Source organism: Cottoperca gobio, chromosome 17, assembly GCF_900634415.1.
Source record: "Cottoperca gobio chromosome 17, fCotGob3.1, whole genome shotgun sequence".
NCBI lineage: Eukaryota > Metazoa > Chordata > Actinopteri > Perciformes > Bovichtidae > Cottoperca > Cottoperca gobio.
In genome coordinates, this window is record NC_041371.1 from 9,178,519 (window position 1) to 9,193,578 (window position 15,060).

General features: G+C 41.5%; 1 protein-coding gene across 1 annotated transcript in view; it reads right to left on the reverse strand.

Annotated features, from left to right (window-relative positions):
• The window catches only part of agap3 (ArfGAP with GTPase domain, ankyrin repeat and PH domain 3), a 115,058-nt gene that overhangs the window by 17,318 nt on the left and 82,680 nt on the right, over positions 1–15,060 (reverse strand). The window contains exons 13-15 of the mRNA XM_029454246.1: positions 9,308–9,463; positions 588–742; positions 33–123 (exon numbers count right to left, since the gene is read on the reverse strand). Of these exons, the coding sequence (XP_029310106.1) occupies positions 33–123; positions 588–742; positions 9,308–9,463 (402 nt within the window). The remainder of the gene's footprint in view (positions 1–32; positions 124–587; positions 743–9,307; positions 9,464–15,060) is intronic.

A 15,060-nucleotide genomic window follows, 5' to 3' on the forward strand; every position in this document is an offset into this window, starting at 1 on the left:
TTGAGCAGTTTGCGGTGAATAATTATACTCACTGGGTGCATCACAGTCCACACAGAAGCTGTTCCCCCTCACGTTTCGTATGGACTGAATGGCCATTGCATCACTTTGGCTGCCTAACCGAGACTGTAAGAAAAGAGGGAGAGAATAAGTCAGCAGGAACTAATCATTGCAAGAGTAAGAGAAGGCAAACAATTATAGCTGGATTCAAATAATAGACAACCAGCGAGAGGAGGGAGGCATTAGGTTTTTCAAAGTCTTAGGAAAAGACTGAGGCAGAGAAAATATGAATATGAAAATGAGGCAAGCCGTGTTCTATCTCCGATGTCTGTCAGTTCTAATAAGAGATCCCCCACACTGCGGTGCACCTGTCTGACAACCTCCCACATGTGACAGCTTGAAGTGGGTAAGGAGGGGCGGGGGAGGGCGAGGGCGCAATAAAAGGTTGGAAAGAAGAGGAAAAGAGGAATGGAAATGAAGCTAGCAGAATTGTAGGATGATGATGACGACGACGCTGTGATTTGATGATTTTCTGCAATCCTTCTGATTTTTCTTATCTTCCATGCCCTGTACCCTGCCCTCCACTGTACCTTGTTCTTTATGCTCTCGCAGGACTGCAGGCTGGCAAAGATCTGACTCCCAATTGCTTGGACCCACAGTTCCCTCTCCTCATATGTAGATGCTTCGAAGTTCCACGTCTGACCCGTCAACGACACAATGATGAACTCAAAGGAATCCTCTTGCTCTGGAAAACACAAATAAACAATAAATTAGTACTTAAGAAAAACATGCATGCCTTGCAGCCTGCAAGTCAGCGACACGGCTCAGTGATGCACGATGACACGGGCTTCTTTTAAACACAGCAGCATTCAAATGGTTTCTCGGCACCTCTCGTGCACCGCTGTTGTCGTCTGACAATGTCATAAATGCTAGGATGCATTTTAACTTAAACTTTAAAGAGCATTACCAATCTTTTCTTTTCCTATGCAATGAATGAGCTGTTCGCAAAGTTGTAAAACTCTGCGAACTTCATAAAAAGGCAAAAAAGAAAAGGGCCTCGAGAAAAATGACTTCTTTTCAGAGAAATTATGTTTTGTTCATCATTTTGGCGTGGAGGACGCATGTAAATACTACAATTCCCAAGAGCCTCGGCAGCCGTTGCCATGGAGGAGAAGGCAATCAGAATGGTAGCAAATTCAAAACCCTCGTTAAATTTGTGAACCGTAGTTGCTGAATACATCCGACGTGTATTTAGAATCTAAAAATAAATGAATTTAAGATGCAGACGGAGGATCTGTTTTCTCAACATTGTATTCTTTAGTTATTGATGCGCATGACAGAATTTTAAGCTCCGCTATTGGATGTTTCTTGTAGAAATGCACCTTGAGAGATGTAGTTAACTTCTACCTCAAAGATTATATGAACACAGACTTCAAAAGATCAAAGAACCAGATATCTTTGGCAAAGAAAACACACACAGGACGTTCCAGCTCGGATCGCAAAGTTTTAGTCCAGGTTTTGGGATTCTCCACATTCCCCTGGTTGATTTTTGATTTTTTAAATGCAATAAAAACACAACACTTGTTATTCATTCCAAGTTCTAAGTATACAAGTCTCTGAAACAAAGAAGACAATGAGTCCAATAATGCTTTGTAAGAGGATTGGTTTACAGTTTTTCCTTTTAATACAATGAAGCCTCAAACTGGCTTTGAACATTGTGCATCGGCTGCGGGGCGTCTCTCCGCTCTTTTGTGTTTAACTAAGAATTATGAAAATGTCACCTGTCGTTTTCAAACAAGAGGTCTGACACAACATATGTCCCAACACATGCTGTAATGCCTCTGCTGCTCAGAAGCAATTCATTAACTCGGTACTGTACAATGTGACTCATGTAACATCTCTGGTCTGTGCACATGCTTGCGCTCATAGCCAAATGATTTGTAATTACCTAATTATGTCTATGCAAATAGTCATCTCATTTGCATAAACCATGTTTGGAGGACTGGAGGCAAGTAGACACGAGGGGAATGTTTTTCTTTTTTTTTTCTTCCTGTGTGGCTTTATCATTAATAGAGGTTACATTAAAAACACATTTATTTAATGTACAACCTATATACATATAAATACTTGTAATGTATTGTGTATTCATGCATTGATTTATTAATATTAAATTAACTGTATATCTGATGATGAGAAGATCTTCAGACAAATCATCTAATCAAAGAAATTACTACACATTTATAATCAATTCAGCCTCCTTGGTGCGAGAGGCAGCCGTGTGCTGTTAAATGACAGATGTCTGACGGACGCCACTGATGTAGCGATCCCCGAGCTGTGGTGGAGGTCCATCTCTTCAGGGGGAAAGCAATAATCCAATTAGCTCGACACCAACTTCAATTATCTGATTTAGTTTGTGGAATCGACTACAGGTCACGAAGAATCAATAAAGCCTTGGAAGCCTCTTTATTTAGACTAACAGCGAAAAAGTATTTATGTGGCTGTTACATTTCAAAAGCACTGGTGGGGATTAAAATAGAAGAAAAAAACTAATCTCCATTTCATAGAGTTAAAATGGTTAACTTAAAGAACGGAGTAAAAGCAAAGAAATATGGAAAGAAATGTTAATTTGATTAATTGAACAAACATACAGTAAAAATCAATGTTTTCCTTGTCCAATATCACTTGCGGTACAATAACTAATGCATTTGATTATAATTTGTGGCTCCCAGACTCAAATGTTGTTATACTTGTGTTTTCGTCTTTTTTAAAAACCCGAACAAAGCTAATTATTCTGTTGGCTGCCCAGGCAATAAATTGGAGGCATTAAAACACTTTCATTATGGAGATTAAAAAAGCAACGGATGGCTGGTTTCTTAAACTGATGAGTATACAAGGGAAAACAAATCTAATTCTCCATGCATAGTAATGCACACGTGAGACATACTGTAGCCACTAAAGAGACAGAGGACCATGTGCAGCAGGAGGCTCTATGTGCTACGCCGATATTGTCATTACATGCAGCTCCAGCACACCGATATTACTTTTTAATGCCGTCCACAGTGTGGCAATTCAGCTCCATAAGCCAAAGTAATTCCGCTCCATGTAAGCACGATGCTGAGGTCAAAGTGGTCTTCTCAGAGACGCTAAATCTGCGCTATGAACAATGTGTCAAAGGCATCACCGCTGTCTTACAGGCACCTGACATGATGAGCTTTTAAAAAGGACCATCAGTGCTTCTGTTGTTACTCAATGGCTGCAGTTAGTACGTGGCTAGCAGAGGAACGATCACCTTGTCGCATTAGCGTGAGCATTAACCTCCTGACCAAATCTATCCGCGAGCTTATGATCAACAAGTTCTTGCCAATTAGAAACAAATTAACACAGCTCTGCCAGTGGGCGGACAAGGAGGAACACAATTTAAAGCTAACGGAGGAGCCGACTGTGAAGAATGAGCGAAATATGATTTTCCTTAATTAACATGGCATAATAAAAAGGAAATTAGAGCGTAATGGCCATAGAGCTGCGAAGAGGAAGGAACGGATAAAGATACACATCCACGTTTTACATGGATCATAAAACTGTTTGGGAACCTCCCAGTTACACTCGCTATTCATCAGATTACTTCATGGCTTCTAGCAGCAACACAACAGCACTTCAATACGCAGAATGTTTCGCCAATAATAAATGATTGCTTCAAGAAACATAGATAGTTAATGCGTTTCTAATATTTACGGGCTGCAGTGGTGGAAAGTAACTAAAGCATATTTACTCAAGTAGTACAGTACTGAAGTACAGCTTTGGGTTAGGGTCCAACGAGGTCAACTTGTCAAATACTTCACATTTGCAAAAGTGTGTACACATTTCTGTAGCAGAACTTTGTTTTTTCTTCTTTCCTAATCTATTAAATCATCCCACGACACCTCAGATTTATCTTGTGACCATTTAAAGATCGCCCGACGCCAAAGTTGGGAACCACCGGACTAAAATATGGAACTACAAAGTACTAGCTCCACCTCAACTAGCTACAACAGTAACATACTCGATGCATCAATACTAACAATGGAATCATTTCATGCATAATTATACTTTAAGTACATTTAGTTACTAATTCTTCAGTGCATTTACTTAGGACTTTGAATGCACGTGTTTTACTTTGAGTATTTCTACATTGTTATATTGGTACTTGAGTAAAGGATCTGGGTACTTCTTCCACCACTGACTGGCCGTTATTAAAAGAAAGTTGTACATCAAATTTTAATACCGCTCAAAGGTGTTTGACCTGGAAATCAAAGTGGAACCTGAAAGAAAAGTGGGTGACCCGCGGACGGTGATTCCTCTATTGCTGTGTTCTGCAGCAGATGCACCGCTGAGGACCTGTGGACCAGATTAGCACCTCAGGGGGGGGGTGGTTTGAACCAGCTGTGCTGTCTATACGGCAGAATGCAACGCAGCATCTATTCTGTCTAAGCCTCTCGAAGACCTCTGGAGACTGGTGTGACGAACCCTTAGAGAGGACTTAGCAAACACTCCTTAGCCTTGAGGACTCCTTTTTCTTTTTTTTTTATCCATTCGTGTGAACACTTGGCTGAAACGATGACAAGGTGCAGAGGTGCACAAGGTGAGCTATTGTTTTGGTGTGTAGGAGGTGTTGTGTTGTGTCGTATGCATGCATCAGGCAGTCACTTAAAGAAGTGCTTGCCGTTCCCGTGAATTAACGAGCAGTTGGGAAGAACAGGCCAAGGCGGTGCCATCTGTAAATGTCACAGGCACTGCTTGCTCATTTTACACATCATTAAAGCCAATATTCCTAACCTGTATCAGAGCAATCAGGAGCAGGCCATTACTGCGACAGGGGCCCCAGGGGAACCACGACCAAACTCAGAAAGAGAACAGGGAGGGAGAGAGAGAGAGAGAGAGAGGGAGAGAGAGAGAGATAGAGCACACTCTTTATCTATCTGACACGCACATACTCGCACGCTCGTGTACACACACACTTTTACACGCACAGTCTCAAACAAACAAGGAGCACACCTTCCAACAATAAACAAACACATGAAATCAGCACCAATACCACTACGCTAATAGCTAGTGCATTTAACAACAGAGCCAAATGAAAACAGGGCCAATTATACATGTATCTGTGGGCAGTGTGTACGGAGCCCAAATGAGAATCTTGTTATTCCTTTCCCTCCATACTGTGGCGCTCAGAAAGCTAAGCCATTACAAGAGTGGAGGCTCCAGGGACAGCTTTCGGAAATGAGAGCGAGTCGGGGAGTGACAAAACAAAGTATTGAGATAAACACCCACCATTAGCACAGGCAGTTAAACCTCCATTTCCTAATCCTCAGCTGGACTCCAGAGGATATTAACCCTTAGTTTGCCAAGGTGCAGGACAATAGGATACTGGATTAAGTTGGACTGACAGTATATAACTTAACGCCGGTTTTTTAAATCGACTGTCAATGCAGGTTAAGTTGTAGTTTGGGCACAGAAAGAGCACGAATCCTTGTTCCAGTCGCTCTGTAGACGAGTCAGGAACAACGAGACGTTTCTTCTGATCTAAAACTGCAGTGCGTATGTAGAGTAAGACAACCAAATGTCACGAAGGAAACTCAAGAGCAGACACAGGTTAATAAAAGTTATTAGTGACAAATTAAAGAAGAGAAAGGTCTCATAAGGTGACATTAGCATCAAATGTCTTGTGAGTTAAGATGGTGCAGGCTCTCAATTCAGTGAGGGAGTCTTGTTATTACTTTAAGAGTATAACATGGCCACTTCTGATTACTGCAGCTATTTCTTCATCGTCCAGTTACTAGTCCATTGAGCCCAGTGGAGCCACATTATTATATGTATGGGATGCTTATCCCATGTATATGATCTATATATACACACGTTACCCTGATGACAACTGAGATGCAAACACTGCTTTTCTATTAAAGCCAAATGTTCAACTTTTTGCTAATTAACACATTTCTGTTAAATTCACATGTTCATTTAAATAAATAAGTCTAGATTTGTAACCGTTTTATTTCCACTGATACCATGAGGGTGGATGGCACATTCCTCAGCTACTATGTGACAAACGGCTAACGTTAGCGGCCTCCTTTCAGGAAGCGGTTTTAAGTTTAGGAGTCCACTTTTTTCCGACGCATAACAATAAATTCCCTATCCTGCTCTAATTGCAAATACAATCCAGTAGAGGAGCCCTTTCAATCACTTTAAGTTCAATCAATTTAAATTGCATCATAAAACTACTTGATTAAAATCACATTGTGGAATCTTCCATTAAATAACAGGTTTATAAACCAATTTAAGAAGATCTGATTCAAAAATGTTATTCGTCAAAAACAAATTGACCCCAGTCCTTCACAATGCTCTGCAGCACATCTGAGTTGAGTATAGCTCACAGAGCGTGTGACGTACAGCACGAGTAAAGCGTCCTTTAGTCTCGTATCTTCCTTTAGAACAGCGCAGCTCAACATGTGAGTAAACTTGTTGTCTGTCTATAAAGTTGCTTCAAATCAAATCGTGTGATGTAAATAAAGACTTTACATTTCGGGCAAACACTTAGCTCTCATTTCATCCCTGATTTCTGTGACCTTAGCACAAGTAAATATCTTCAACCATAAAACAGGAAGAGTCAAGAAGGAGCCCCCTCGTCCCTCCATTCCTGCACCTCCCTTTCCTGCTCACGTTGGACAAGCTAAAACCTCCAAAACAATGAGCATTTGATACACTTTCTTTAAAAGAGAAATACATTAATGATGCTCCCTGACAGTCTGCATTAATCAGAGGGGGCTCCCCCTGAACACAACTCTTTATCGGCCATCGATTTTCCAGTGGGTTTATGGCGAGCGACACACCGAGAAAGCTCGTCGCTGGGCGGCTGCTGGGAAACACATTACGGGGCTGTCAGTTGTCTCGCCATGCATCCTGCATCATTCTTTAAGCACATGAGAAGTTCATTACACCACACAGCTCTGACAGTGCATAGGATATTAGGGACTGTGTCCATAGTGCATATCTTTGGTGGAAGTGTAGCACCGTAGACATAACAGAGAATTAAAACATTATCCAATACGGAAAATGGATTTCCTTTGATTTGAAATAAATGCATTTTAAAGGGTTAACGCTCCGAGCTCGCCTAAAGCCTATTTGAACGTTTGCAGAAAAGATATTTCATATATTCAGATGTGTCATTTATGCTTTCATAATCATAGTAATGAACTGGTTATAAAACATGTCTATGATTTCCTCCCACTTCAGCAGCCATGTAGAAGAGTCCCGCTAAGTACTGTAGTGCCATATTTAGAAATGATGGTGCATCAACAGTTTCTGCAGGCTCCTTCCTACATCCTACACGTCCCATGTTGACCAAAATGATTTCTCACCTTAAGACGCGCACGCTGTTTTGATTTATGATGCTTCACAACTACTAAAATTCAATTTCAGCCTGCATTGCACGCTTCTGATTGCCCCGTAAATGAGATAAACTGATAGCAATTTATTCAAGGATCCCACCTCTCCTCTCCTTTCCCTTTCTTCTCCTCTCTCTTCTGCTCTTTCAACAGGAGACACAACTCACATCCCAGACTTGGGTGAATCCAATATTTAAGCGATACATCTGTATTCCAGAGCATTCAGCAGAACAGACAAGGTGATGCTAATAGAAAACCTTGCAGAGAACCATGAGAGAGAGATAGAAAACAATGCACGTGTGTGTGTGTGTGTGTGATGACGTGAGAACAATTCGGAATCTGCCTCCTCCAGTCTGATTACTTTTAGATTTCCTCCTCAGGAAGTCATCTGACTTCAATTATTCCTGTGTAGGGCACTTATCGATGAGAGTTGATGATGTTTGATAATGCCAGCCATCACTCATTCAGGGCTTTAATGCGACTGTGTAACTTTGCCAGGAGCTGCTAACTGCTTCTGTACATAGAAACTGTAAGCGAACGTGCCAACTGTACAAAACGATCAGATCTGAGATGAACTTTCACCAGTTTTCTGATGTGACCACATACTTCTCCAACAACAGGGGAAAAGCCCCACTTATCTCACACCACTTATCTCCGCGATGCTGAAGATGTTCACTCTAAACAACAATGTGGTCAACGGACCCATTCAGACTTTAAAGAGAAGCTGTCAGAGACCATGATAAAAAAGTATAATGATTATAAATGCTAAGCCCCATTTAGGAGGCGTCAATGCCATTGTTGTTGTTATCCAGCGTATCAATCTTGTTGATTGATCATCCCGCTCCGGTGACATCAGTTTTATGGCCTCTGAAATGCGTCCCAGTGTTTTCACAATGCCATCCAATTAGGGTACTCCATTCATCATTGGGCTGGAGAATCATTATTAATTGGGTGGAGAGCCGACTGCCACTCCCCTGCTGAGAGGGGCCACGGCTTCTGGAGATCAGGCCTTTTTAGGCTACGGTAAAAGAAATGGGGACTGTGAGGGTGCTCTGTTCAGGGGGGGGGGGGGGGGGGGGGGGGGGGGGGGGCATAGAGATAGAAAAACTACACACCTTTAAGCACTTCATAGGCATATTCAGTCAGGAATCTGATCAGAGTGACAAGTTCAATTCAGAGTGGAGTTTTACTTCAATAACAAATGAGTAACTGCATAGAAAGAAAAACATTGTTTCCAGTCCCCCCCCCCCTCCCCTAATTTTGTATAGGCAGTTCCCTTGAACTGCAGTCTGGGACATTAACTCCACTTTTTGCCTGCTTAAGACAATCTTTCATCTGCCGGCTTGGAGCTTCTCTGGGAGGGCGTGACTTCAAGGATGTGATCCCTCACTGGCTTCCCCAACAGCAAATAAGAGCTACAACTGTGTTGGTTGGTAAGTAAATCCAATTTTGCACACAGAAGAAATAGCTGAAACATCTGTGTGTTATACTTCTATGTGCTGAACATAGAAACTTAATCAGTTAATACAACAATTCAGATTTGGGTATGTGACTTCTATATTTTTGTATTTGCACGTATTATGAGTTGGTTCTCTGAAATAAATATTGGTGGCACTAATTCATCCATCAGGTGCCATCAAACCATGCAGAAGAAGATGACATGAATATAAAAGTGCCGGTCAAACATCAAACGGTGGAGTAATGTAGAAAATGCGATGGAGATATGGCATTTTAATTGTTTTATAGTCATCAGTCATCAGTCAAAAGTGTGCATAAAAACCAGTGGATGCATAAACACTTTCAGCAGTTTTGCACCTGTGTTTACCACGGAAAATGTCCCGTTTCAGACGTTTTGGTCATTTCAAAACTATAGCAAAGTGATTGTGTTGTACCTTCGTTGCCTGCAGATAAGCCGTCTGGCTTTGTGATGCCCGTGCTCTTTTTCCGTCTGTGTTTCTTGCGGTTTGCGTGTGGCGAAGGAGGTGGCTCAAGTTTTGGACTTGTGGCGCTGCCCACACTGGTACTCGCAGGGTCACTCATGCCATTGGCTGAAAAAAACACAGAAAGGGAAAACCATTATTATTATTATTATTATTATTATTATTATTATTATTATTATTATTATTATTATTATTAATGTTAAATAAACAGGGTAGTTTTTCTTTTTCTTTTTAAAGATCTTGGTTTTATATTCACTGCCAGTGTAGGTGAGTTTAAGTTTCACTGTCACAGCTTCAGCCTGGTATCTACAGTCCCATACCAACTCTACACCAAAGCAATTGTGATGCTACAGGAGTCTCTCATGAAGTCAAGTACTTATATTAAAAAAAGTTTAAACATTTGAACATTTTTAAGGCCAATTTACGGTAGGGACACATGAAGAAATGTCCGCTCAAAAAAAACTTTTCAAATTCAATTTTTATGAATATAAAGTGCAGTCACAAAAATGACATTTTGGATTTTTAACTATTAAACTGCAACATCATTTTTGAAACCAGCAAATCCAAAAATATTTACGGTATTTGACAAATACGCTGGACAAAAAGGTTATGTCTAACTTTAAAACTAAGGGAGAAACTGAAAATTAATATGAATATTTATTGCTATGATGAACCATAATATATAGATAATGAACTGCAGAAGATTGATGAAGAGCGTCCATGAGTGTCCAATTTAAAAATAAAAATTATTTGATGAAATATCAACTAGAAATTGCTCCGGCAGAGTGCTGTAGCATCGTGTTGGTTCTGGGTGAAGATCTTTCGTGCTTAATGAGGAGTGTTGATTAGTTTGCTTTTAATTGCATTCATTGCTCTTGCTGAAGCTGCAAGTCCAGTGTGAAGAAAGCGACGTATGACAGTGAAAACAAAAACCCTTTGTGTTACTTGGGTTGAGTATAAAAATGGGAGACAGATTTGAAAAATCGAAAACTATTCCTTTAAAAATAAACTAAGATGGCAGCTTCAATTTAAATTGTTCCACTCAAAGAAATGTCTCATTATGTATAAAATGTATGAATCACTGTGAAATGACACTGAGCAATGAATAATGAATGACATTATGAGCTTTACAGAAAGCTTCATGCAAAGTAGAGAACAGACTTGTCACATCCTAAAAATGTGTCGACGTGCGAGTTGGAAACGGCTCCAAGAGTAACCGCGTGGCTTTAGATAGAGTGAAGGACAGGTGAGGGGCCATCAGTGAACAAATGGTTACCTAAGTTAGCCCGCGGCAAAGCTCTCTATATGACTGTCTGAGAGTGACAGGGGGCTAAGAGCCGGCTTTGTTTCTTGTAAGTGATTTTATAAATGTGATATTAACCTGTGCTACCGTTGGGCAAAGGGATAGGAGGGATGGGACGATAGGAGGGGGTTGTCAGCTTGCCATCTTTCTGATTTCCTGACATTTGACATCACTTTCCCTTCTTTCCCCCTCCGGATGCCATTATGACTCTGGGAGCGGGGGCCAGGGGCCTGGGGGAAGCAGGGAGGGAGGGCCGGTAGATGGGCCCCATATTGCTCTCCTCTTACCACCCTGTGTGGTGCTGGCAGCCTCCTCCATTGTCTCCCATCAAAAGCTCATTGTAGTGTGGCAAACTCCATTCATTTCCCTGTGCACCGTCCCAGCCCCAGGGGTGGAGTGCAGGAGGACAAGGGGGCTCAGGGATTATTGCTGTTGTCGTTGCCAGTTGCACATGCTATAATGTGCGGCACTGTGCCATTAGCCAGTGTACAACATTAGGCCTAATTCGGTCATTACCTTTAGGGAAATGGGGCTGACTTGGAGGAGTAAGATGGGCTCAGCAGGGGATTGAAGATGCTAACGTTGGGGGAGAGTGGGGCTCTTGGCCCGGGGATGCATTGTTTGAGCGTGGGCAAAATATAGGAGGCAACACCTGAGACACGCATTGTTATGTCTCTACCGGGCTCAGAGATTAATCTTGATGAGAGCCGATGTATACAAGCAAGAATGTCATTATAGGAAAACATAAATTAGTTATAACTACAGTTATCTTTAATTTGTTAGAAAGATAAGTGACCAAAGTAGTATTAATATCTCAGCATAAATAGTGAAGCGCTACTTAGAAAATAATATTGATTCTGCGCCATCACATTAATGAACATAACGTTGGTGCTTGTGCTGGACTACATACATTAAGCTCTCTGCTGTTGTGAATGGCAGCACGCAGCCACACATGTAGCAGCTCCTAGTCGAGGCGTCTGTTTCAATTTCCCTGCTCTCTTACAACAGCCCCCCTGAGACGAGTCATTAGCTGGCTCAGACAGCTGGGGGCACAGGGGTCCTCCATGTGCACCCCCCCTCCCACTCTCTGCTTCCTCCTCCCTCTCCATTCCAACGTCTGTCCCGCCAGCACAGCTCCGTATGGCGGGTGGAAGACATGAGCTCCAACCTGCCTCCGACGTGACAGCCAGCATTTGTTTAATGTCGCTTGAGGTTAAAGGGGAGGGCTGCCCCTCAGGGGCCCCAACCGTGTCATAAACACCTCTAATTATCCATTTCTGCCACTAATGTTGTGGAAAATGACCCTGGCCCTGCTCATCCTGCACCCCTTGCACCTGAAACATATACGGGGTGATACACCTCCCTTTGAATGCACCAATCAGGCTTTAAGAGGTCTGTACCATGATGGTATAGGAGCAGGAAATGGAGTACACATCACTGAGCAACAATATCAAAGCACCTGCATCCTAATGGTTTTATATATTGTGAAGTCTCCTGCGTTTAAGTGTTTTTCAGCTCTAAACTATGCATGACTGAGAGATTATCTTTCTTAAATTGAGAATTATGAAGTCAGAACTGGACTGATTCTACAAGCAGAGAATTCACTGTGACATTATTAGCTATATGTTAGTGTGTATGAGGGCCATCAGCACCAAGCTGGGTAATGAAGCACTCTGGAGATCAGGAGTCTCTTTCGCACTCAGCCAAGATCACCTGGGCAGCAGAAAAGGTATCAGCCTAACCTGTGATTACAGTGTATTACACTCCCACCACGGAGATGACAGTTTAAACATGCGCCACGATGAAGACTATGGGTGAGACAAAGAGGGGGCCGCTAACAGCTTCCTGCCTTTATCAACACCGAGAATGAATGAAAATGAAAAAAGGGTGAGAGAGAAAGAGGCAGAGGGGGGATAAAGAGGAGGGGGCCGAGTCATTTCATTGTTATTCAAGAGGCTCTGGGTGAGGAGCAGTATGATTCCACCAGGCCCCTTGACATGGCAGCCCTGCCTGTCCTCAATCAAAGCCAACGGCTGCAATTAATGGCAAAAATTAGAAACAATCACCGCCTCCCCCTTATTATCCTCAATTAGAGCGTACTAATCAAGGCCTGATCGCGCTCTGCTGCTCTCTCCAAACGAAATGTCAAACTTCATTACGGCCTAGCGTAGAAATCAAACACCCCACATGCTATCACCCTCGCATCGGGAGGCCAAGGTATAAAACACAGTGCCACAGGAAAAGGCTATCTGTGCATTACTACCTGTGTCCTGATAAGCAAACTTACAGGAGAGAAGGCACCTATATATATATATATATATAAAATAATTATCACAAAGCAGAGCAGAGTTGCAGCATAAAAGTCTTGGAGGACGGAAAGTAAAAAGGCTTTTCATGGAGGGCTGAGGGGCAATATGGACAAAATTAATAGTTGTAACAGTTTGCATAGAATTATCAACATATAATGATATTTAGTAATAAAACTCACATGTATATTATTGCTCTTCTCATTAATGCTGCAACAAACGATTATCTTCATTATGGACTTATCACCTGATCTTCCGATTATTATTATTTTTGTTGGTCCTAACATGTAGGAACGTATTTTAAAAAGGTTACCTGAAGCCTAAATGAGATTTTCAAATGAATGTTCAATTTACTATCATATGACGAAAAAAATGAATAATCCTCACATTGAGAAGTTGGAAACTGAACGTTTGTAATCGATTATTTAAATTGTTGCAGATTATTAAGTATTAATGGTTTCAGGTCAACCTCTCACTAAAATCTTTTTTTTGATGCTAATAGAACTAAATCTTATAATTAAAAGATATTCAGTTCTTCAGTTGGGACAGATTTTTGCATAATTTCACTAGTTATATATATTTGTTTGCCATAAGAACTGTGCACCAATGTATGTCTTATCTTACAATAGGATAACGTTGAATTAATTATTGAATCATTACTCATGGAGAGCACTGATCTACAGCAATCTTTTGCCTTTGAAAATGTGACATTACTCACACTTTGACCATGACTTAAGTTATTGTCATCAGTGAACCAATCACGTTGCTCAATCGACTGTTTGAGCCTCTTGCATTTAATTCAGGCTCAAAGATTGAGGTGTACGAAGGAGAGCGGCATCTAAACAAGCATCCAGTGCATTAAGAATGGGGGTCTTTATGAATGCAAGCAATAGAAAAATTGGGCCGGGATTTAATCAAAAATCTGTGCTCAATATTCAAGAGACGTTACTACCTCTGCTTCAGCCTTTGCTCAATAGGTTTACAAATGAGGACATTCTTTAAATAATATGGAAATGGTTACCTGGCTAAGATGCATTCATTCTCCAGTGAATCATCAATCTGCTGTTTTTGCGTCTCAGAATCACATTTTATGTTAACCTGCAACCTTCACCAAGGATAATGGAGTGATTGGGCTAGGTTCAAGTCAATTCAAATGGCAAAACATGAGCACCCTTCACAGTGGAACACCCTCTATTGATTATTGAAGGCACATTAGGATGAAAGATAAAAAGGATCGTGTTTCAATCAAGTTTATGTTTTCTGATAGTCCAGTCACATTTTACACTACAGACTTACTCCGCTGCCGTAATTCAGATTCTTAAAATCGTTAGGAGAAAAAGTTTTTGAGCTACAAAGATTCTTTAGTGTACATCGCGAGCCTTAAACTGTCCGCACTGACTATGCACTGATTACAGAGACACTCCTTCCCGACGAGCAACATATCTATCATTTGACGCAACGTTTCTACTATTGTTTTCAGCTCATTTGCCTCATTCAAGCTCATTTGTGGTTACCTTAGGAGTCGCATGAAAATAATTGAAGAAAAGAGAATAACGTGTGGATCTGATTTAGTTGAAGACTGGATGCTGGTTAATGAGCTATGCTGATATTGAGGGCTTTTCAGTTTACCAAACATAAATGGGGAAATTCTAGGCCTCCACATTTTCACAACACAACGTTTAGGAACTCCTAGTTGTCCTCCGCAGACCGACATGCAAACGTACATTCACAAACATCCAGTATGAAGCTTTTTTTCTCTCTCCCACGTACAGATTGTAATACAGACGCAAACACGCTCTGTGGAAAGAAACTCACATACAAACAGCTACACACACACACACACACAAAATCAGCGAGAACACACACACACACACACACGCTCATTTATTTGAGGACCCCACGAATCTAAGTAATTCTGCTTTGGGCATGCTGCTGATGGGAGACAGGGGTAGGGGGTGATGGAAGTGCCTGCGTCCAGGCAGAATTGATCGTTTGGCAGCTCCAAATGAGAGACAGGCTTGTCTGCGGAACCACGAGGGCCGTGCAGTTGGACTCCAGCAGCGCTCGTAAAGTGCGCTCTTTAAACTGCCGGGGCC